Source organism: Sesamum indicum, linkage group LG4 (genome assembly GCF_026168435.1).
Source record: "Sesamum indicum cultivar Baizhima isolate 11 linkage group LG4, ASM2616843v1, whole genome shotgun sequence".
NCBI classification, from domain to species: Eukaryota; Viridiplantae; Streptophyta; class Magnoliopsida; order Lamiales; family Pedaliaceae; genus Sesamum; species Sesamum indicum.
Genome location: NC_142660.1, coordinates 3,152,047 through 3,176,456, shown reverse-complemented (window position 1 = coordinate 3,176,456; position 24,410 = coordinate 3,152,047). Strand labels below are relative to the sequence as shown.

Below are 24,410 nucleotides of genomic sequence, written 5' to 3'. Positions count from 1 at the left end.
AATATGCAGTAAACATTTAACATGCCAATCAACCAGCTGATTATCATAACTTTAATCACAACTTACTGCATTCCAAACTAATCATATCACTCAAAGTAAAGATGGCCTAAATAGTTAGACTTATACTTTTATAGATCAATTAAGGTTACACTAATGGATTTGGATTTGAAAAATAATTTGAAGTAAAAATTTCAGATCAACACATATAAAAAAAATAATTAAATTTTAATAAATAAATTATAATTCAAAAGACTTGTAAGGATCTAAATATAATAAATAAATAAACAGTTCTTTCAGGGTCTATTTTAGATCGATGGATTTGGATTTGAAGGAAGTGTTTGGAGAAATAATTTCAAATAACTTACTTTAGAAGAATTTGAAATACATTCATATTCATCGGAACATGATTCAGAATTAGAACAGAAGTATTTGAAATCCTTTAAAATTAGAATTATCCAGACATATTTAAAAAATTTGTTTTTAAGAATTTGAAATTCGTAATTTCAAATCTTTCAATCCAAACGTAACCTTAGGAAAAATAGGGAAGAAAAAAAAAATAAAAAAGAGCAGCCTAATAAGTGATGATAATTGAGAGGCTGTATTTCTAAATTTCTAATCATACAGGGGTGGAAATGAAATAAATGTAAAGATGAAGGGTGATTCTAGCAACACAGCCGAAACTTATTAGAGAAAGACGTCAATGCTTCAAACAATAGAACAGCTAGGGAAAAAAGAAAAAGAAAAAAATTGAAATTCCACCCCCGGCCCGTCGATTTTCTGGCCAACCTTCAGCTTATCGGTTTATTCACATTAAAAATTCCGTTCTCTGTCTAGAATTCAATCCGCTGCTTCCCCAATCTCATATCCCAGGTATTTAGCATTCATTCAATGCCTGATTTTAGTAATTTTAAGGCGTCTGCCTGAATTGTGCTTAATTTTGATCTGAAATGTTTTTTTTTTTTTTTTTTTTTTATGTGTGTCTTATGTATAAATTGCGTGTATGTGCTTTGTCCTATTTAGTTTGTTATGTGATGGGGTAAACTTCGAATTGTGATGAATGTTAGTCTGTGTTCTGGCTGGTGTAATGATTCATAAGCTTCTAAAGCTAGTGATTTGCTTTTTTGAGGTTCAATTTAATTGAATATTTCTAAGTAGTTATCTGAAAAGTTTTTCTTTTTTCTTTTTCTTTGGTTGGGGGTGGTGGGGGGGCTGAAAATGCAATTTTTTTATCGGTTGAAACTTAAAGACTTGGTGCAGCTTATTCATGCTTTTTAAAGTAATTGGAGTTAATGTCGAAGTTCTCCTTGCTAGGGATTTTAGTTTCATTTATTTGTAGAACATGTGTTGGCGTTGATGAAATTGAGGTTTCAGCATACTCCATCAGATTTGGTGATAGCTACGATTTGATGTTGGCTGGAGAGTGGAGAGCAAAGGAGCTGAAGATTTGATTTTGAGTGGTAAATATGTACCGGGCTGGGGCTGCAACCACTAATCGAGGCGGTTTGCCAACAGATAGTGGAGATTCCACACTAACACTAGATCAAGTTCCACGTTGGAGTGATTCAGAGCATAGATACTTGTATGAGAATGAAGATCCTTCTTTTCCAAATTTATACTTTCCAGACCCTTTGACATCAGCCTCTGGGGGTGAGACTAGTGGCAATGGCATGATATCAAGGTTCCCTGTGGATCATGAAATTAACTCAAAAATATATCTTTGGAGGGGGGACCCTTGGAATCTTGAGGTGGATGCTGTAGTTAACTCAACAAACGAGGTGAGTAGTTGATTCATTGCAGTGGCAATCAGTTGTAATTGCCATGGTTGTTTTCAACTTGTGAAACTTTAGATGCAGCTCAGCTTTGAAGGTCTGCCACATCCATGCTTTTTTTTTTAAGTTTGATACAACCCATTAAAAGATTATTTACCTACTTGTGTTTGTGAGAACTACTGAGCCAAATTCGCTGGATGTTTATTTATGTCCATCTATATATATATATATATATGTGTGTGTATATATACATATAAGCCATGCGATAATGTTATTGGGCTCGTAAGATAACTGCTGATGAATGTGCTTACTCTAAGCTCACTTATTAGTCATAATACTACTGCATTTTTCTGGCTTATGATACTAATGTACGTCAGTGCTCCTGCATAACCAAAAATTGTTTTCTTTTCTTGGGTATAGATATTGTCGGTTTTTTATTTGATTTCAACAGATTAACATTGGAAATAACCTTGCATGCATCACATATCCCGTCCATGTTTCACTTGTTTTTTTTACATGGAATGTCATCTCAGGATTTGGTTGCAAGTAACAGCCTTTCTTTTTTGCCTCATGCAATTTCTGCTCTCTTATCCGTATCAAATGTGAAAAGTTTCAGTGGGCATGTAGAAGACGTGCCTCTGTGCCACGCAAAAAGGTGCGCTAAGGCGCGCCTTCCCGGTGCCATGACTAAGCCCAGCGCTATTTTCTGAGAATGGCACATGGCGTGCGCCCTTTGGTGCTTTTTATAACTATGGCTGCAAATTCCAGTTTATATCATGGGTGATCCAGTTGACGATGCTTTTTAGTCCTTAAGTTGATTTCTCCTGATTTGGCATAACTAGGTTTTGCATTCTGTTGTTCACGTTTGCTATGGCTGCTTTTCTCTATAATTACATTTTTTCTGGATGACTGACAGAACTTAGATGAAGCGCATAGCAGTCCTGGTTTGCATGCTGCAGCTGGTCCGGGTCTTGCAGAAGAATGTGCAACACTGGTAAGCTATGTTGTCATACTGCCATTTAAGTTGTAAATCAATGTACACTGGCTACCGCTATAATTTTTAGAAGTACTATTGTTAGGATTTTTGTTCGGAAGAAATCTAAGTACGTGTTCTATAAGATTTTAAAAATTCTGTATCTTTGAGAATGTGCTGCTGCTATGCTACTGCTGAGGTTGCCTTGTGTTGCTTGGATCAAGTATGGATGCTGAACTCTGTATGAATCAAAGTACTGGACATTTGCAAATTGACAAATTCTGAAAATTCTGCATCTTGGGAGTGGGTAGTGCTATATTAATGCTGAGGTTGACTTGTGCTGCTTGGATCAAATACGGATACTGAACCTTTGTATGAATCCAAGTAGTGGGCATTTGCAAATTGTCAAATTCTCAAGGTCTTTGGGGGTTGGCCAAGAAGCTTTTTGACATGGGGATGTGTCTAACCCTTCAATCACACTAAATAAACAACAATGGGATTCTTCAAAATGTTTGGTTAAATTTGGTATCAACTCATTGAATTAGCTTTGTGTCAAATTCTGCATTATTTAGAGGCTACATAATGTTGAACATAGCTATGGTGCACAAATGAAAAGTTTAAGGGTAACATAGAAATAGGGAAAAATACTTTTCTTGGTTATGCACAAATCTGTGCTGATGTGGTGATTATGTTTTGCCTTCACAGGGTGGCTGCCGAACAGGGATGGCAAAAGTTACGCATGCATATGACCTGCCGGCAAGGTAATTATATCAATTTTTTCGTTGTTAATGTCTTAAAATTGTATGCCATTGTTTGAAGCATCTTCTATTTGTCAGTAATTTTCGATGGTATCTCATGCAAAATCCTGTATCCTCCCATTTCACTTTTGTGTTAATTTAGGCGTTGATCATCCTGAACACATGTGGAGAATTTTACTAGCAAGTTGTTGACGTTCAGAAATGAAAGGCGCCTAGTTGCATTTTGTCAGGTTTCACCTTATATATTTATGTAATAACTTACCGGTGTGTGTGTAGAATTTAGTAGAGATTGGTGGGACCCAGATATTAGTTATGGCATGAGGAAAACTGGGACATGTACCATATGGCATTGAATTTATCTCTTTAGGAACAGAGTGATCATATATCTCATGAATAATTTTAAGTTGGCGATGGCTCTGTGTTAGTTTATTATTTTTCTTTTTACATTCAACACTTTGGCAAAACTTGAATGGCTTGAGTTGGAAAAAGCTACTTTGCTGTTTATTCCGCAGTTGATTCTAGATTTCTCGTAGTTAAATCACAGTGAAGAATTTCTTGTTATCTACTCTCCAATTACTTGTTCAATGGTGCAGTTTATTGAAATTTGCAGGAGGGTTATACATACTGTTGGTCCCAAGTATGCTGTGAAATATCACACTGCTGCAGAGAATGCTTTGAGTCATTGTTATCGATCTTGCCTTGAACTTCTCGTTGAAAATGGGCTGAGGAGGTGGTTAAATAAAGAGACATTGTTTTCGTATCCCAGTCATTTATTTTTCCTGATGTCATGGATTATATATCTAAATTTCTTAATCAAGACATTTTACAATGTGAATGCAGCATTGCTATGGGCTGTATATATACAGAGACCAAAAATTATCCTCGAGAACCAGCTGCCCATGTGGCAATAAGTAAGAAATTTCCTTCTTCATCTATTTAATAAGTATTATTGCTTTCTTAATTGTCTATATACTTTGTTAAGTCGTTTAACGTTAATAATCCTGAATAATTGTCACGATTTGTTTTTCATGATTTGTGCGTGTTACTCAGAGGTCTTCAGGCCAAATTCACATGTGCATATTTGTTACATCCTGTTTCATTCTCCCCTCCTTGAAATTTGAGTTTGTTTCTTTGGCTAGGAACTGTGAGACGATTTCTTGAGAAACAAAAGGATAAAATAGAAGCAGTCGTATTTTGTACTACAACAGCATCTGACACAGAAATATATAAAAGGTTTGTTTGCTGGAATGACCGATTATAGATCTAGTAACAGATCTGATGCATGTACCTGTCAAAGCAATTGTATTTTTATGCTTGGAATTTCAGTCCATGTGTTGTTCCTCATTGTAGATTGCTTCCGCTTTACTTTCCACGGGATAAACAAGAGGAGGCGATAGCTATTTTGAAACTTCCCGCAGATGTTGGAGATGAAAATGGTGAGACGGTCATAGATGAACGGAAAATTAGAATAAAGCCTTTACCTAATTTGAAGAAGACTGGTTCAAGAATTCATGAAATCTCTACTGATCTTCCAGTCAGTGATATCGGGTTAACAAGACGGTCAGTGACACAGTACTTTCTCCATGCCTTTTTCCTGTATCATTAAGTAGACCATGAAAGTGCAACACAAAGTAGATATAACTTGTTGAGTTGTTTGTCCTTAAATTTGTGTTCATTTAACCTGGTAGTTATCCTGTTTTCAGTGCTCAATCCCTTCTGCTTCTTAAGTTGCAAGATGTTCCACGTACAGCTCTCGCTTTAGTGAATCTGCTTAAGGATCTAGAAAGAAAGATATATAGGATGGGATTACTATAACACTAGATATACATTTTCTTATTCCAATCTCAGTTCCAAATTATACGAATGGGACATACTTCTTGATGTCATTTACATCAAATCCAATTTTTATATTTGTATGTCTCTTGGTAAGTGGTAAGTGGTATTTTTGGATTGATATCTTGTGGCCTCATGAGAATTCGTGTCAATACAACTCAAGTTCCCAATCACTTTAGGATTCATTGGCTCTGGGATTGCATACCTATAATACTATCTAGTAATCTGTATCTTTTAATGCTGCTGATGCAAATGTCTTGCTGATTATGTAACTACCTGTTTTCGAGTCAGTTTTATGCCCGGTAAAGATGCCACACTAAAATGTAACTTCATGGATAACCTTAATGATTTGCTCTTTAAACAGGGACTCCTCATACTTGGATTCATATTTGGATCCTGCTTTTATGTCCTTGATCAAAGATCCAGATCAGAGACGCAGAGAACAGTGGGAGAAAGCTGCTGAGGCACGAAGTGGTTGGAATTTTGCTAAAATGCTTGGATATGGTGACCTTGGGGGTCCTCCTTTATCTGCCGCTGAAGAATATTCCCTTCATTCTAGATATCTTGGCAAAGCAAATTCACTTAACCTGTCTGAAATTGCTGAAATGAAAATAGTGTATGGTTGCTTGCAGAGCATTTCCTTAGCTTCCTTAACATAGAAAGTCTAATTGTGGAAATACTTGCAGATTTTTACACTTGCATTTGGTGCCATCTTTTTTCCAAATGAGCACAGTTTTGTTAAAAACTTACATTTACATGGCAGACAAGATCCTGATTCTTATGATACTCTAGTGCTGATTGCCATAATTCCTTGGTACCCGTTTGCTCTCGGCTTCACCACAAGTTTTAATTGAAGCAAGACTTGACTACTTGACATATGTCTTGCCTGGGCTGAGAATATGATAGATTTTATGTGCAATATCATAGTCTTACCTGTGATTATATTGAAGTGGCTGGACTCAATTTGTACCTGGAATCTGTAAGGCCTGACAGTTGATTTGTTTTCTTTTCTACTTCTGAAAATTTCTTGAAGTCCTGCACCCGTTTTCACCTATAGAATCTGTGTATCTGAAATTTGGTCTCTTTAGTGGGCCTGCATATTTGTTGGTCTAATCTTGATCTGAGTAATTGTTCGGTCTTCTGAGATAATCTCATGTAAGATGGACATTTTACCCTGAAAATCTTATGTAAAAGGTATAGCTCAGAAATGACTAATTAACTGCTTTGAGATAAAAAATTTAATAAAATCTCTCTGTTTCTGTTCCTGTTGCATAAGATGGCAACAGTTCGTTAACTGTATCAACATCCAGATCTTAATTTATATATCTTGTGCCTATATCAGTTACCGAGGTGGGGTTGATAATGAAGGTCGTCCAGTGATGGTGGTGGTTGGAGCACACTTTTTGCTAAGGTGTCTTGATCTAGAGCGGTTTGTGTTGTATGTAGTAAAGGTAAACATTTTTTTTCACATAATTCTTTTGTCACTTCCATGGATTCACTGCTCCTGTGATGTAATCCCTCGTGACCTTGCTGTACCATTCCTTATACCTGTCTTGTTGCAGTTGATAATTTTATTGTTTGTTGTGTTTCAGGAGTTTGAGCCCTTGATACAAAAGCCTTATACCATCGTTTATTTCCACTCCGCAGCATCCTTACAGATGTATGTATCTTGTACTACATCCTTCCTTTTTATCTTGGCATCATTTCTTAATTGCCTGAACTGAATTATTGCATCTTCCATCTGGAATCAGTTATTTTTTATTTCATTTTGTGCAATCAGCGGAAATATTTAATGTAAAATTTCACCTTAACTTTGCTGTCGTTCAACAGAGTTTTTGTTACTGCCTCTTTAAGGTCAAAATACCATGCCCAAGAGTATAGTTATGATTTCATTTTCCACCCTGTTTGAGTTGCCAGGCAACCGGATCTGGGATGGATGAAGAGGTTAGAGCAAATACTTGGTCGAAAGCACCGACATAATCTTCATGTATGAAGATTCTTCCTCTGAGTTTCAACCCCAATTCTGACAGAGGCATTCATTCAGGGCACACTTAATGTTAACCGTTGGCTGCTTTTATGGTGCAGGCAATATACGTCCTCCATCCAACCTTTGGACTAAAGGCTGCGATATTTGGCTTGCAGCTACTTGTGGACAACATGGTATGCCCTACATCCCTTCACAGTAATTCTCAAAAACTATAGGTAAAAAATACCACATATCCTGTCTCTTTCTCTAAAGCTTATGAAATCGCAAACTGATATTCAGGTGTGGAAGAAGGTAGTCTATGTCGATCGTCTTCTACAGCTATTCAGATATGTCCCCCGTGAGCAGTTAACCATCCCAGATTTCGTCTTCCAGTGAGTTTCTCTGCCTCTTCCTGTGTCAATTTCACAAACACAGTTTTTGCACCAGAGAATTCGTCTGGTCTTGAGACGGCCATATTCATTCAAGCTTCAAACTGCATGACAGCCACATGCTCTTTAACCCTGATTTCATTATATGATTCAAAAACCCATTCCTCGAATTTCTTGTCTGATGCAGGCATGATCTGGAAGTAAACGGAGGGAAGGGCGTAATTGTGGATCCTAGAACGAAGTATATCTATCAGCGGCCGTAGATGATGATGTATTGCAGCATCTCCGCTAGTTCAGCTGGGTCACAAAGTAACAAGAAAATTCTCTCAACTCTTTTGGGTTGTCTGTCCTGTGCAGTTCATTTTTTGGTAGAGGTGGTATTTTGTGTATTGGTCTTCATTCATTTAGCATCTTCTGTGTCCTACTTAAGTGTTTGGAGATTGCAGATTGAATAAATCCTAATCCTCTTTGTCTATATTTTTGCTTAGGACACTTAATCTACACACTTTATCTGAATTTTGTACATTTTTAGCATGGGAAAATTCATTCTTCGATTAGTATTTTCCAAAATTTTTAAAATAATTTTTATAAATTAATATGCGTTGTGTATTTATTTTACCGAACCTCATATTTTTTCAATTTTTTATAATTCAATAAGAGTAAAATTTCACCATTTAGAGATTATATAATTATTTTTTATTTTTATGAATATTTATAATTATGATAAATTTAAAATATTTATAAGAACAACATTCCCTCCCTAATCGTGTGATTAGGAACGGCAATGATTGTCAGAAGAAGATGATCTTTTTGGCACTGAGCTTCTTTTTATTCCTTTATATTTACTTTTCTAATATCAATTGAATATACAGATTTTTTTTTAATACATTTCTTAAAAAAATAGAAAAATATTTTTTTAATAATATAAAATATATAACTTATTAAAATAATGATAACAATCAATATCAAGTTCAAGTAATTTTTGACGGGTTCAGATTTTTATAAAAATATCAAAAGAAAAATTATATTCTCATTTAAAATTCAAGTTGACATTTATAATATCTTTTTTTTAAAAAAGAAAAAATCTGCGTAATTTGAATAAGAGAAATTCTATTTTATTTTAGATTTTCTCATAAACATTAAGAAATAATTTTTTTAAAAATATAAAATAAAATTAATAATATGACTTAAAATAATTTTGTGCAGAGCGTTAATATATTGAATTAATCAATATAATAAATAAATATTATTAAATTTTTATATTATGCGAAATATGAAAGATTGCTTTTCAATTATTATTATTATTTTTTTTTTGGTTTTTGGGAAGGGATATTTTGGTGAAATATGCAGAGCCAGAGAGGTGTGGTGAGTCGCAGAGAAGAGAAGAGAAGAGGCACCAAACAGACGAACAAATCGCAGCAGAAAAGCCCATAATCTCACTCGAAATTGCACAAGAGGAATTATATTGGTTTCTTGTGCTGGTGTTTGGAAGTCAGTTTCAACTCCGGCAGGTAAAATTCTGAAGAACGTTCATTGAGAGAAACCCGATGAGCATTGTTTGAAAGCAGTTGAGGAATATCTGTTGTATGCTGAATTATTACAGTTCGGAATGATGTCTTTTTGTGTTTGGTTTTCTGAATACCATATGTGCTTGTGTGTTGTGGGTTTTGTTTCCTTTTGTGTGTTACTACTACGATTCCGGGTTTTGATTCTTGCGAACAATATGTTGAGTTTTGAGTCGTTGATTAATTCTTTGGAGAGTAAGTGGATGGTTGAAGTAATTAATACAAGAGTTACATTCTTCAAGTAGTCCTGTTTGATGTGAGTTTTCTTCACTTATACCAAATTTGGTTGATGGGTTTGAGGTATATGGTTAGATATATAGTCTTCCCAGAAGTCCCCTGAGAAAATCTATGGATTAGTCCTTGATGAAACTCACTATGTTGTTGTAGCTGACTCCTTCTATGTGAATTCTTTTGTGTGATTCTGAGATACTGTGTGATAATGATCGGATTGGTACTTTGGTTTATTGTAGATGGAATACCACTATTTAAGAGACTGAGGAGCAAAAAGCCTTGTTTTGTACTCTGCAAAGGCGTTGAATAGTTGAGGTGGCTCCTACAATGGTGCAAAGTATGTCAATAAACACTTTAGTGACTTCTAGATGCAGTGTTGTTTGTGGATCAAATGATGAATGGAGGAGAAATTTTGGTCAAGTGAAGGAACTCCATATCCTTCCTGGGCGTGGAAGTTTGTGCCTTTGTTCTTACGGTGGAAGAACCACGTCCTTTGGAGCACCATGTGGCATATCTCGGCCTAGAAGTTTGAGAGTTCAAGCTGGATGGCTATTTAAAGGAAGTGATAAGGGATCAGAATTTGATGCAAGCAGTGAGCATAGTGAAAGCGCCAATGAGGATATTCTGATGTTTTTCTTTGAGCTGGACTTGGCAACCCGAGTACAGGTTAGAGATGCTAATTCCAACTCTACAACAGTTTCGGATGGCTTAGAAAAGGAGCTATTTGGCTTATCACTGTGTTTTTATTGCAGTACGCCTTGAATTTGGAGCAGTATGACATTGCCCAGCAACTGAGGAACAAGTTGACTGAGGTTTGATTAAGTAAACTGTTCTCCCTAAGTTCTGATCTTGTTCTTGTGAAGTGCCTTCTGTTATGGCTTTGATGGATTCTTTTTCTTAAATTTTGGGTAATCGTCTATTTTCCATTTGACATCCAGTCTTTTGGGGACATGCAGTCATGTACAATCTACAGGCCCTTTTTTCCTCGTTCTATCTGATAACAATCATTTACAAACAATATTTTTATTTCTCCTATTTACATAAAATTTTTGCTTCTGGAGTTTCTGATAGAATTCTTTGTAGAGCTATTGGTATATGGTTACTTTAGAAGACCAAGTCATGCTTATGTAATGTATTTGTTCAAAGGTCGAATCAGAAGTTATCAGGCTCCGAGAAAACAGAAGGGGATCAGCATCCAAAAGCGAAGCTCAAGATATGGCTATAAGCATCTTACGTCTACGGTAAGTCTCCAGATAATTGTCAAAAGCGCATAGCTTCTCAGTTTGTATTTCTCACTTGTCATTGTCCATTTTATGGTGATCAGTTCAATTTGTTTGGAAACTTAATTGTTGAAGTTCTACCTTTTTCAGCGCAGACCTGCAGAACGCCGTTCAGAGTGAGAATTACAGTTTGGCTGCCGAGCTACGGGATGAAATTTCCAAACTTGAAGCAAAGTCTTTGGCTGCATCAGTAAAAGCGCAAGCATATGAAAATGCCCAATATGCTTTTCGTTTAGGCCAGAAAGTGAAGCATAAGAAATTTGGTAATTTGTTACCTGCTGCTGCCTCCTTTTTATCTGTTTCTGCCTCTTGGTAAATATTGGTTGATATTTTAATGAGTTCAGATTTCAGTGCCTATCACCACAGGGCTCTGATTAAAAAATTAATTTGCTATTCTAGGATATCGAGCTGTTATTTGCGGCATGGACCCAGTGTGTTGTGAGTCAAAGACATGGATGGATCGTGCAAATGTAGAAAAATTGACTCGTGGTCCTGATCAACCCTTTTATCAGGTTTAGCCAGATTGAATATGCATCTTTTCTCAACCGGCCAATAGCCTTTGTTATAATGTTGTCATTTTCTTGCACTGGGTTCTTTTTGGGTTGAAATGTTTCATGTTATGCTGATCAGAAAAAAGAAAAAGGTTGCTTCTTTCACCTCACATACGTAGTGTCAGTTTATCCTTGTCCTGCCATTGGCTGATATCTTTGACATTTATGTCATTAACACTAACTAACAAAGTGAAGGGCTTCCTTCATTTCATAAATTCCTACCATCTTCATGATTCTGGCACCCGAGCCATGTCAACCACATTCCAGTTCTCATGTTCATTATCCATTTACGTGAGATTAGCATTAGCATTAATCCGTGAAGAAATAGAGAGTTCTGATACTAACTTTAACCTATTGTTTTACAGGTGTTAGTTGACATGCATGAAGACCCCAACCTCTTAGTGGCATATGGTAAGGATATATACTACTTTGCTGTGATCTTCTATTACATATATTCATTCTTTGCTTCAACCTTAAAAGCATTTTTCCTTGTTAATCCATTGATAGAGTATTATCTACCCGATGCTATTCTCCATTGTGTGATCATGCTCTATTCGTCAATTCATTACTTTCTCGAGCTCCTCTGTCATTTTTTTGGATCCAAAGCATTGGTTTATCTTTCAGCATTTTTTTTTTCCTGCACCCTTCTCCAAAGATTCATTAGCAAATGGAATTTTCTTGCAGTTCCTGAGGAAAATTTACAGGCACCTGACAAACAAGACACGGTTAGTCAATCGCCTTCTTTCGGCCTTTACGGTTGTGTTAGTTACTCTATTATGAGATTCTCATAGTTGGTGGATTGTGATTGACCTTGACAGGATAGGTTTGATCATCCCTATGCTTCCTTCTTGTTTTATGGAATGGATGCTGCCGGAGACTTCATCCCAATCAAACAGCTGCGCGAGAAATATAGCCAACCCCGGCATGAACTTCCCTATGATCCACTTGACGAAGAAGATGGAAAAGATGCGTAATAGTTTGAGGCCTCTATTTCTTCCATGGCGTGTTGGGATGAGGATTTGAAGAGCATAAGATGCATCATGCAATCTTGTTGCATGTTTCTCAGTTTTGCTTACAGAAGTTTGATCCCATTTATTGGATTTTTAGAGTACATGTAATAACTGTCGCTGTGTAGACAAAGTATCTTTTGCTTCTTATTTGATCCTTGGACATGATTCTTGTCCGGATTTGCCTCTTAAAAGGAGCTATATATGATTAGCATATGTATACTGTTCTTCATGTGTATCCAATAGTACACTTATGACTCATTCATCGCTTGTAATAATAAACTCATAACTCGATTATTACATTTCGGTGGAGTCACGTTAACAGGTCTGGTCGGGAGATTCAGTCTTGGCTTAATTTGAATATTCCACAAGAGTCAAGTAGTTGATCATTTCTCCTTTGTCTACCCTTTAACTCTCCAGTTCGGTGCTGCAAGAACGCATGCTATAAAATTCCCGCACAAGTGACCGCAACCAAATCTTCATCTCGTATCCTGCTGCTGCCAAGATTCGACTTCCCTCGGCACTACAACTATATTAAATTTTTTTATGAATAATATGTTTGGTCCCTTAAATTTTTATTTAAAATTACTTTAGTCCCTAAAGTTTATTTTTTGACTTTAACGTCCTTAATCTTTAGTTTTTGCCTCAATTTGGTCTCTCTGACTATGTTCCGGCCTAAATGTGGCCGAATTTTGACTTATATTTTGGCTGGAAAATGGTCAGAAGGATCAAATAAAAATTAATGTTTAAGGATGCTAAAATCAAGAAACAAAGTCAAACTCTAGTCACATTTTTACTGAAAAATGATCAGAAGAATCAAATTGGGACAAAATTTAAGAATGCTAAAATTAATAAATGAACTTAAGAGATTATTTTAAACGAAAATTTAAAGGAGCAAATATAGCATTTACCCCAAATTTTTATATTATGCGAAATACGAAAGATAGCAAATTTTTTATTTTGTGCTTCTTTTTGGGGGATATTTTGGTGAAATATGCAGAGCCAGAGAGGTGTGTGAGTCACACGGAAGAGAAGACGCACCAAACAGATGAACAAATCGCAGCAGAAAAGCCCATAATCTCACTCGAAATTGCACAAGAGGAATTATATTGTTTTCTTGTGCTGCTGTTTGGAAGTCAGTTTCAACTCCGGCAGGTAAAATTCTGAAGAACACTCATTGAGAGAAACCCGATGAGCATTGTTTGCAGTTGAAGGTTCAAAGCAAGGATGACGTTATACATGCCCCTTTTCAAGGCCTGCACGAACGTAAGATCGCTTACCCTCCTGCATGCACATTTAACCGTCACGGGCCTTCAAAAGGATCGTCTTGCATCGACCAAGCTCATTGAGTCATATTCACAAATGGGTTCGGTTCAAACTTCAAGGTTAGTGTTCGACAGGTTTCCGAATCCAGATTCCTTCATGTGGGGTGTGTTGATCAAATGCTATGTGTGGAATGGCCTGTTTCAAGAAGCCATTTCTGTGTATCAAAATATGCTGGAGAGATTAGCAGAGCTGAATAAGTTTGTTTTCCCTTCAGTTTTGAGGGCTTGTTCTGCAATTAATGATCTGAGGCTGGGGAAAAAGGTCCATGCGAGGATTGTGAAATCTGGGTTTGAGTCTGATCCCGTAGTTGAAACCACACTGCTGAGTGTTTATGGTGAAACTGGGCGTTTGCATGATGCTAGGATGATATTTGATGCAATGTCAATGAGAGATGTGGTGTCATGGAGTTCGATAATATCAACTTATGTGCAGAATGGACAGGCAAGTGAAGGACTGGAAATATTTAGGAAGATGGTTATAGAAGGCATGGAAATTGATTCTGTGACCATGCTTAGTGTAGCAGAGGCTTGTGCTGAGTTGGGGTTATGGAGAGTTGGGAAGTCATCTCATGGTTATGTAATGAGAAGGAATGTTGGGAGTGATCATGAAGCATTAAGGAGCTCTCTTGTTGCAATGTATGGAAAATTTGGTGATTTATGTAGTGCAGAAAAGTTGTTCCGTAGTGGTGTTTATCAGAGTGTTACCTCATGGACAACAATGATTTCATCCTACAATCAAAATAGATGCTATTTAGAAGCATTAGGGACGTTCATTGAGATGCTAGGGCTTAATGTGGAAAGTAATAGTGTTACACTGATGAATGTTGTATGTTCTTGTGCTCGATTGGGATGGCTAAAAGAAGGGAAGTCTATTCATGGATATATTATAAGGAATAATGTGGACCTTGATAGTGATTTTTTGAGGCCATCATTGATTGATCTGTATGCTAATAGTGGCCACTTAAGATACAGCCGTCGTGTCTTTGATGCTGCTCAAGAAAAACATATAGTATCCTGGAATATCCTCATCTCAGGTTATGCTAGGGAGCAGATGGTTGAGGAGGCTCTTTCTCTTTTTGTTCAAATGTTGATTGAAGGAATAATGCCAGATTCATTTGCATTGGCGAGTACTCTTTCAGCCTGTGGAATGATTGGGCTTTCAGAATTGGGATGTCAAATACATTGTCTTATTATCAAGACATACCTCCCAAATGAGTTTGTTGAGAATGCCCTCATCGACATGTATTCCAAATGTGGATTTATAAATTCAGCAACTAGAGTATTTCTTGACACCCAACACGGGAGTGTTATAACATGGAACTCTATGATGTGCGGATTTTTTCAAAATGGTTACTCAAAAGAAGCTCTCAGCCTTTTTAATGAAATGTATGCTAAACATCTTGACATGGATGAAGTAACCTTTTTGAGTGTAATTCAAGCTTGCTCAAATCTAGGTTCAATAGATAAGGGAAAATGGATTCACCATAAGTTGATTACTTTTGGTGTAAGGGAAGATATGTATATTGATACAGCTCTAACAAATATGTATGCTCGATGTGGGGACCTTCAGATGGCTCAAAGAGTTTTTGATAACATGACTGAACGAAGTATTGTATCATGGAGTGCCATGATAGGGGGTTATGCAATGCACGGTTATATTGATTATTCAATCTCTCTCTTCAATAGAATGGTAGAATTAGGAGTAAAACCAAATGATGTTACTTTCATGAATATTCTCTCAGCCTGCAGTCATGCTGGATATGTTGAGAAAGGGAAGTTTTACTTTAACTCAATGGTCAGAGATTTTGGCATTATGCCCAACTCTGAGCATTATGCATGTTTGGTTGATTTGCTGAGTCGAGCTGGTGATTTACATGGAGCATTTGAAGTCATAAACTCAATGCCTTTCCCCCCAGATGCTAGCATTTGGGGTGCATTGGTAAATGGGTGTAGAATCCATCAGAGACTGGACTTTCTGAATGGCATTAAAGGGGACCTTGTCAATATGGATGCAGATGATTCTGGATATTACACACTGTTGTCTAATGTATTTGCAGAAGGAGGTAACTGGAATGAGTCTAAAGTGGTAAAATCAAAGATGAGAAGTCTAGCTCTGAAGAAGGTCCATGGCTATAGTATGATCGAGACTGAGTCAAATTCATAGATTTGGAGAAAACATTTTCCCCCGCAATCAAAAGAGCACATTGTATTTAGGCATTACACTTTCAGCGGGCAGAAAGACTTCTCACGAGTTGGTGCCTTCAGCTTGTCTGTACCTAAGGCTAGCCTTCAGTCACCCCAATGTTCAAATGCAATGCCTTTCACTTTGCTGCACTTGGTGCCAAGACAATCCCACTCAATTTTATCAAGATTTTGACTGCTACGTCATTGAATCAGTCTTCAGTTCCCTGAGTTGGCTCCAATAGAATTACCTCTGTTGAAATGGAAGCATGCCTAGTGGAGGTAAAAAAGTTAAATAATGCTTCAGTAGTAACTTCGTGTGCCACATATACCTAATTTTAACAATTATCATTTAAATTTTATACTTTGAGAAGATATTGAGGGGCATGTACTGATCTCACCGACCATTCCCCTGGTTATTTGAATTAGTCATTCGCAATGCTTATACATAATTGAGTTGCATGAATAGCTTTTTATTCTTTTCTGGCTAACTCTTCATAGAGTATTAAATGTGATAATTGGTGATTTATTCCATTTTTCAGGTACAGTCATCCTAATCCTAGCACAAACAGAGCGCCTTGGACAAAAGACGAGGAATTGGCTTCTAATAGTGCCAATGGGAACAGGACCGAATCAAATAAGTTATTGCCCTGAAGTTTTTCCAACACATATCAGTTACATGAAGCAATAAGTCTTTCGTAATGAGACAGTATGAACCTTCACAATCATCATCAATATTCCATGCTGTTTCTTTTGCTATCACATATAAGTGTTTGCACTGCACTTATATCCATCAGACTGATCTGCAATAAGAAATCATTGGAACAGTGTTGTTAAGAAGGAGCTGTATATGTATATAGTTTGAATAGTGCAGCCTGAAGGTGATGAAATACAATTGAAGGAAGCCTCTGAATACGTGAAGCTGTAACTATTGCCGGCTTTGCAGTCTACAAGAGGTGTGATCAACACAATTGCACATTCTGGAGAGGAACGCAGTCTGACTGGATTATTTTTACTTCAATTTGTATGTGCAGATTGCTCTAGTATTATTCTTAGAAGTTTTCTGAAGCTCCTTTATTTTATATTAAAACTATTAAAGTGGATTTTTGAATTAAAAAAAAAAACCATAAAAACCAAAGGGGTTGTAGTAGTGAAGCAAAGAAGGGCTTATTTGATAGAAAATAGATTCTAAGGGGTCCTTTCAGTAATTTTACTAAATACTACTACTCCTTGCTTGTGTAAATCTAATAATATTTGAGTTGAGCCCAAAACAGAGGAAGACAGAAGAGTAACTTGTAAAGGAGTCAGATGGGAGAATAAAGAACTCCAGGAAGAAATTGAAGAGGTAGAAAAATGTTGCAGTGCATATTTCAGACTCCGGGTATGTACGAATCTCGTTATTTTCACTGCCTCTGTGTTATGTGCCCCAGTGGAATTGTTACTGAAGATATGTGTAGTATAATCTGGAAATCTTTTGATTGATGGGTTTTCAAGTGATCAAACTAGGAAGATGAAACCAGAGTGGAAAGGGAATTGCGCTCCGGAATTTCATTATATCTGTATTGCTTTATAATTCAAGAAGTTGTTGATTAAATGAAAATGATTATCTTAGATATCTTGCAAATTTCCATTGCAGCTGCAAACGGGTTTTTGTATTTTCAGTAACGGAAATTAGGAATAGATAGTAGATGTTTTATGGTTCCAGATTTAGTCCTATATCTTAGCTCAGTAAAAAGATAACCTTGAGATATTCGGCTTCTAATGTGGTTGATATTTAGTAGTGCAAAGTCGAAAAAGAAAAGGATGTTTGATGGTTACTAAACTATTGAAGAGAAGAGAGTAAGCAGATGATTTGGTTGCGACTGTGAAATTTCAGGGAGGTGATGCTGGAAAAACAGCTCATGGGTCACCGGGTTGACCGTTCAATATGTACATGGTTCTGGGACCAAATACTTACTCAAGGTGACTCTTTGAAGGTAACCCGCCTAGTATAAATGAAGCATGTTGCAGTCCTGACAATTTGGATTCCGTTATATTTGTGAGTTGTATGGTAAAATCAATAGTGAACCCTTCTTTTTTAATTTTTTTTTTCTTGTGATGTTCTAGCTTGTACCTGTTATTGCTTCACCCACTCACTACCTATTTCAAGTGGTTTGTGAGGGGATCACGTTTTTGGCTTGCACCCAAGTTGAGATGCCACTTTTGATGGCAATTGAGGTGGTATCCTGTCTCCTGGTTCATGCTATTTAATTCAATTAATAACGTTTGTTTCACCGAGAGAGTGATGGATCAATGAATGCCTCTTCCAAAACTTGGAACTGGCATCTTCAAAATTGGTGGACTTTATATTTATCGAGTTGCCACTTTGTGTAGATATTTTGGATTTTGGGCTGATATGTGCTATTGTAGTTGCTCTGATGGGCTGATATGTGCTTCAAAATAAAGAGTTTGATGGACTCTGATAAGACAACGGGACTAGGACTATGATGAAGATGGATAATTTGTCTACAAGAGCAGTGGTTTGTAGGTTCTGAATGAAGCAAGCTTTTGTTCTTACCTTGACTTTTATCTATCTTTATAATTTATTTGACATTCTTCCTAGTACCTCTAGAATCTTTGGCGGATTTTAATTAATTCTGCAGCTTCTGGATAAGATGATAGAGAATGGGTTTCCTCTAACTACTAACCTAACATCCTGAGTGAAATGGTAGCTCCACCAAATCTTGTGAGCAAGGCTTTGAGTGTCGTCACAGGTAACACCTCCAATATGAGCAATACACTGCCGGGTGCAACATCGTCTTGTGTTTTATGGAGAAAAACAGACCTTAAGCATACCAGCAATGAAGTTTATGTCGATCTTGTCAAAGAAATGGATGCCACTATAACAGGTGGTGGATTTTTTATTTCAATAACTCGTCTTCCACTTCTTTCTTTTTTCCATTAGATTCCAGAATTCAACTCCTTTCAAACTCTATACAGCTTTTCAAATTATATTCTGGTGATTTGGATATTCCTGATCACAGTACCTGGTCTTTTTACATGCAAACTTGCTGCATAACTTTATGAGTTTTATGGTTCTATCTGAATCCTCGCATCTTTTTCATTTTTCTGCTGCTCAGAGATGGAACTTTGGTAAATATGAGATATATGGTGGAGTTCAAGTAAATTCTCATCTACAGGTCTCTGTGATCTCACACTGTCATTTGCGAACCCTATTATTAATGATGTGAGGTTTCACCCTTGTGTTAGACTTCGACCATGGGAATCAAACCAAATTCTATCCTTTGTGCCACCTGATGGACAATTCAAGCTTATGAGTTACACGTTTCCAGTGTTTCACTGATACGCTGTCGCGAATGGATCTTCATAGTTTATTTTCATATCAAAAGCAACCTCTACAATTTCCGTGTCAATATTTATCCTCTGTTTTCAGGGTAAAGAAGTTGAAGAATACTCCAATTTATGTGAAGCCACAACTGACCTCTGATTTGGGGACGTGTGTCGTCTAAGTGTGTTAGTTGGAATACGAAATGATCCTGGAAAGGCAATTGACTCTATAACAGTTCAATTCCGACTACCTCCTTGCATTTTGTCATCTGACCTTTCTTCAAATCATGGAGCAGTAAATGTTCTTGCTGACGAGGTACTCAATCTGGTAGTATGTCATGACGGACATGCTAGTATGTGTGTTTCTTTTGAGTTCTGAATAAATATTATATTCTATCATATATGGTTTTTCCTCCAAAGATTGAAATCCTGGGAATGTGCTTAGAATAAATATTCGAAGGCTTCTCTCATTTGAATTTGAAGTACTTTATATCGGGAGTCCATCGTGAACTAATTATATACTCGGACTCATATTCTCCGCTCTTGACAGTGCATTAACCATTTTACAGACCTGCTCGTTGACTATTGGATGAATCCCAAAAGATAAAGCTCCATCAATGTCAGATACCTTGGTGCTTGAAACAGGCATAGAACGGCTTCATGTGTTTCCCACTTTTCAAGTGGCTTTCAGGATTATGGGCGTCGCTCTCTCTGGCTTAAAAATAGATAAACTGGAGTTACTAAATTTACCTTCACGTCCATATGAAGGTTTCTGAGATCTTGCACGAGCAGGTGAATTTCAAGTAAGATCATAACTTTTCGTGCAAAAAGGCGAAACTTATCAAGCGGGATCATGACTTTTTGCCTCAAGTTGGTCTGTCAACTATTGTATCTTTATTGTGGTGCATTCAAACATGAATTTTGCTCTTGTTTAGCATTCTGTGCTTTGGTCCTTTCCTGGAGGTGGACAAGAAATGGATATAGCTTCTTATTCTGAGCAGTTGAAGACAGTGTGAATATGGTTTGGAAATCTCAGAACCAGTTTTCAGATATATGAAATTCTTGGATGAATCAATCTATTGGTTGCCATTTTTATCAAGTGGACGGTGTTTCATGAGTTCAAAACATCGCCCCTCATAGATACTTGTATCAAAAAGACTAGTACTATTCAACAATGGAGAAAGAGGAAAATTATAATCTAGATCATAAACAGACTTGCTAATTTGAACCTCATAATATATAACTTTCCATCATCGGCTACTTTGGATCATTAGGTGGAAAGACTACTTAGACTCCCGCCTGACACCAAGTCTAGTCGACATAAACTCGGTCAAAGACTGCCTTCATAACATGTTTCCCGGCTCCTCTGATGAACCCAACTCAGACCAAGATTTCAGTTTCCCATTAAAGACTCCAACTCCATTTGAGGGTGCAATTTTATACAAATAAACAACAACTTAATGCTCGACATTACACATCCGATTACATCTTCTTGGTTAAAAAGACCAAAATAGTTGCTATTATTTGTTCGATGGGTTAACCAATCCTTGAAATTTGTAAAGGTAATTTCATCTTAGAAAGTTGAACTCCTATTTGGAAGCTATGTATGATTTTGTAAAATATTGATTGATTTCAAATTCTTTTAGTACGTGTTCATTTGAAATCTTTACTCTAAATCCTCCCCTCAAATCAAAATTCCTCCATCAAAACATAGGATTATTGTTAAAATGCTACAAACAGAACAGATATCCCAGTCAAGTAAACTCAATTTCTAAGAGCAAAGGTTCTTGTCCGTCTTGACCGTCTCCCCATCCCCAATGCTTGACCCACTTCAGGCAACTTCTTCGGCCCCGAATGCACTCCAAACCCAGAAAAGGTAGTTCCTACGCTTCTTGGCTCTCCTGGGCCGATACGCATAAAGCCAGAGCCTGCCCAACCCGGTTACAGACATTAGCTGAAGGTGACGAAATACAATTGAAGGAAGCTTCTGAATACGTGAAGCTTTTTAACTATTGCCGGCTTTGCAGTCTACAAGAGGTATGATCAACACAATTGCACATATCGACTGGATTATTTTTACTTCAATTTGTATGTGCAGACACTTGGTATTGCTCTAGTATTATTCTTACAAGTTTTTTGCATCAACTACCTCTAAGTGCATTAACTATGTATAAAATTGTACAATTGATTGACTGGTGCCATATGCATCCGTTGCTCATATGATGAGAGCTTTAAGTAATATGTTTATGATGTTATGCGGTGTATTAGGAAATTGGTAATCTTACAACTACCCAATTTATGAGTATAAAAGTTTAGCTTGCATGGGTGATGCAGAATTTCAGACTGAAGTTGTCTCCATTACCAGTCAAATATTAATTGAAAATGTTAATTTCCGGACATCAATCTATTTGATATTTCTTCATTGTCGAAATTTGAGAAATTGCATATTCCTCTAATGAAATCGTTTATGTAAATTCACAGGTATCTTCAGCCTAGATAAGTGAATAACGGCATGGCAAGAGTCTATTCAAAGAATTCTACAATTTGGTAGTTTATTTATAGGCAAACACAACATGAATAGGGAAAAGAGACAACCTAAATAATCTCTATGTATTTCAGTATCTTGATTAAAGAAATTTGATAGACATTTTTAGATTACAGAGGGAAGGGTAAATCACCAGGATATCTGTTTCATGGTAATTCGCCAGCAGCTTGATTTTTGAAGCTTTAAGTCGACACTACAACTTGTATGACAGATCAACTCCAAGCAACTATGTATCGCTCATCTTTCATTTCATAGAAAGAACCTCAAACCAAAAATGCAATGCAGCCGTCAAGCTGCTTCACATGGATTACTCCTGTGTACGAGCATAAACTATATACTCAGAGAAATGCCAATGTTCCCGGTTAGAAGGAATTGCTGATCCATGCATAATGGTTGATTTTCGGATGCAGAAAGCATAGGATTAACCAAACGATTGTGCCCTCTGAGAACTGATCTCACCAATGTACAGGTCCACCTGACTAGATCCGAGCTGCTTCCTCAGACCCCTTTTCTTCATTAAATCTCTCAGTTCACCAACCTGTCTCCATCTCCCTTTAGAAGCCTGTAAATTAGACAAAAGCATATAGTGTCCTGCATCATCAGGATGAAGTTCGAGCATCTTTCTTACAGCCATATCCCCCAGGTCAAATCTGGAGTGAGTAATGCATCCATGGAGAAAAGCTCCAAAAACAGTACAATCAGGTTGGATTGGCATTTTTTCAATTAACTCCAAGGCTTCTTCTAGGTTTCCAGACCGAGCAAATAAATCTACCATGCATACATAGTGCCTCATGGAGGGATTAAATTCATATGCCTGAGACATTGTCTGAAATAATCTCCAACCCTCTCTAATCATCCCCGTATGGCTATAAGCAGATAATATTGTTGTGAAAACTATATCAGTTGGCTCGACGTTCTCCTTTAGCATGTCGTTGAAAAGTTCAAGGCACTCATTTGAGTTCCCTTGCCTTCCATAACCACCAATCATTGCACTCCAGGTAACCATGTTCTTCTCAGTCATCTCATCAAAAACACTGCGAGCAGATTTTGCATCTCCGCATTTGGCATATAAATTTAGAAGTGCAGTGCCAATATAGATGTTCTGAGATGCCAAAAAGCCTCCTCTGATGGACTGAGCGTGAAGAGAAGAGCCAAATCGGATATCTCCAAGGGAAGCACAAACAGATAGAAGAGTCACTAAGGTCACTGGATCAGGCCGAAAGCAATTTGCTCTCATTCGACTGAACAATCTCATAGCTTCATAAGCATATCCATTTCGAGAATAACCACTAAGAATTGAGTTCCAAGAAACAACGTCCTTGTCTACCATGGATTCAAATAGATAAATGGCGTCTTCTATTCTAGAACACTTCGCATACATGTCGACTACAGCATTCATCACATTAACATCACCTTGACCTAGTTTAATTGCTAGACCGTGAACTGATGAACCCAAGTTGGGATTGCCCGACTGTGCACAAGCTGAAAGTACGCTAGCTAAGGTAACTGAATTGGGATAAATATTTTGCCAATTCTTGTCAGTGAACAACAGCAGAGCTTCTTCAGCAAAGCCACTCTGGGCATACCCCACAATCATCGCCGTCCATGAAACAAGATCAATAATTGAAACCTCATCAAAAATCAATCGAGCATCCCGAATAGCAGCGCATTTGACATACATGTCCAGAATAGAAGTAAACAAGTAGGAATTCACCTCAATCCCATTCTTGATCACATTTCCATGCACCCACTTGCCCTGGTGCAAAGCCCCTAATCTTGCACATGCTGTCACTACACTCCCTAAAGTGTAAGTATTTCCCTCAACCAGGCACTCCCTCATACGGTTGAACAAAAGTAATGCTTCTTTAGCACAATTATTCTGCACATAGCCCACAATCATAGAAGTCCAACAAACCACATTCCTGTCCCGAATCCTTTCAAAAACCTTGCGAGCAGTGTCAATTTCTCCGCACTTGGCATACATATCAACAAGCCCAGTCAAGACAAAGCTATCCGGGCTCCCCAGCTGAACTATGTAACCATGGAACTTCCTCCCTTCAACAAAATCTCTCAACTCGCTGCACGCCTTCAACACAATTGATAACACGATATTATCAAGAACCAGAAATCTCCTTCTCATAAATTTATAAAACCCAATAATCTCATCATACAACTCGTTCATAAAATACCATCTTATCATCACTTTACAAGAATCGATATCTGGGTTTCGAATTTCATCGAACAGCAGACGGGCATGCTTAACGCGCCCGAATGTGCCATACGAACTGACTAATTTAGTTTTCAACAAAGGGTCATCGGTTTCTCCATTAACAATCAGAAGGGCATGGATTTTCTGAAGAGACGAGAGGGTTCTACAGAGACTCAAAAGACGAAAAAAGGGGTTTTCTGAAATCGATTGGATTGAGCCAACTTCAAGATTTTGCGATGGTAAAGAAGTAAAGGTCTTGAACTGGAAGAGGGGTTCTCTAAAAGTGAGACGACGAATTTTTCTGTTCAACACTGAAAAGGATTTCATGGCAGTTGAATTTCATGTCTGTGTATGGATTTATATTTGCTAACAATTTCAGGATTACATCTCCCGCCATACTGTCGGAGGTTATTAAGGTGTTTGCTTTATGACCGTTGTGGACGTTGTCGCTTGTGAAATATTTAATAATTATAATAATTCATTTTTGTTTTTATTTTTATC

General features: G+C 37.2%; 4 protein-coding genes and 1 pseudogene across 9 annotated transcripts; 4 read left to right on the top strand and 1 right to left on the bottom strand.

Moving 5' to 3' along the window:
* Positions 1 to 691: 691 nt before the first annotated feature.
* LOC105160015 (uncharacterized) lies at positions 692 to 8,204 on the top strand. Of its 4 annotated transcripts, none has more exons than XM_011077267.3 (15): positions 693 to 870; positions 1,385 to 1,775; positions 2,686 to 2,763; positions 3,448 to 3,503; positions 4,111 to 4,230; positions 4,341 to 4,411; positions 4,640 to 4,733; positions 4,851 to 5,060; positions 5,698 to 5,949; positions 6,676 to 6,784; positions 6,926 to 6,993; positions 7,251 to 7,320; positions 7,419 to 7,493; positions 7,600 to 7,691; positions 7,876 to 8,204. In XM_011077267.3, the coding sequence occupies exons 2-15, from the start codon at positions 1,464 to 1,466 to the stop codon at positions 7,949 to 7,951; spliced, it is 1,683 nt and encodes a 560-aa protein (XP_011075569.1). In that variant the 5' UTR covers positions 693 to 870; positions 1,385 to 1,463; the 3' UTR covers positions 7,952 to 8,204. The 4 variants fall into 4 exon arrangements, with proteins under 4 accessions (XP_011075571.1, XP_011075569.1, XP_011075568.1 ...); XM_011077266.3 differs by having other exon boundaries at positions 1,372 to 1,775; XM_011077268.3 differs by having other exon boundaries at positions 1,337 to 1,775.
* Positions 8,205 to 9,006: 802 nt separating this feature from the next.
* LOC105160014 (uvrB/uvrC motif-containing protein) lies at positions 9,007 to 12,624 on the top strand. Its single transcript, XM_011077265.3, has 9 exons — positions 9,007 to 9,199; positions 9,724 to 10,150; positions 10,237 to 10,296; positions 10,631 to 10,725; positions 10,855 to 11,027; positions 11,164 to 11,276; positions 11,681 to 11,726; positions 12,000 to 12,040; positions 12,134 to 12,624. The coding sequence occupies exons 2-9, from the start codon at positions 9,812 to 9,814 to the stop codon at positions 12,287 to 12,289; spliced, it is 1,023 nt and encodes a 340-aa protein (XP_011075567.1). The 5' UTR covers positions 9,007 to 9,199; positions 9,724 to 9,811; the 3' UTR covers positions 12,290 to 12,624.
* Positions 12,625 to 13,270: 646 nt separating this feature from the next.
* LOC105160013 (Tetratricopeptide repeat (TPR)-like superfamily protein) lies at positions 13,271 to 18,051 on the top strand. Its single transcript, XM_020693265.2, has 2 exons — positions 13,271 to 16,110; positions 16,371 to 18,051. Exon 1 carries the CDS (start codon positions 13,550 to 13,552, stop codon positions 15,809 to 15,811), a length of 2,262 nt encoding a protein of 753 aa, XP_020548924.1. The 5' UTR covers positions 13,271 to 13,549; the 3' UTR covers positions 15,812 to 16,110; positions 16,371 to 18,051.
* Positions 18,052 to 18,556: 505 nt separating this feature from the next.
* LOC148788255 (AP-3 complex subunit mu-like) lies at positions 18,557 to 20,230 on the top strand (annotated as a pseudogene). Its single transcript, XR_016065193.1, has 3 exons — positions 18,557 to 19,152; positions 19,262 to 19,471; positions 19,725 to 20,230. The product of XR_016065193.1 is annotated as an AP-3 complex subunit mu-like (transcript).
* A 591-nt stretch (positions 20,231 to 20,821) lies between these two features.
* LOC105160012 (Pentatricopeptide repeat (PPR) superfamily protein) lies at positions 20,822 to 24,354 on the bottom strand. Of its 2 annotated transcripts, XR_016065091.1 has the most exons (2): positions 21,834 to 24,354; positions 20,822 to 21,083 (listed from the first exon to the last, which is right to left on the bottom strand). XR_016065091.1 is itself a non-coding variant. In XM_088879401.1 (1 exon), the coding sequence occupies exon 1, from the start codon at positions 24,234 to 24,236 to the stop codon at positions 22,122 to 22,124; it is 2,115 nt and encodes a 704-aa protein (XP_088735527.1). In that variant the 5' UTR covers positions 24,237 to 24,354; the 3' UTR covers positions 21,738 to 22,121. The 2 variants fall into 2 exon arrangements, 1 of the variants encoding a protein (XP_088735527.1); XM_088879401.1 differs by lacking the exon at positions 20,822 to 21,083 and having other exon boundaries at positions 21,738 to 24,354.
* Between the last annotated feature and the right edge of the window lie 56 nt (positions 24,355 to 24,410).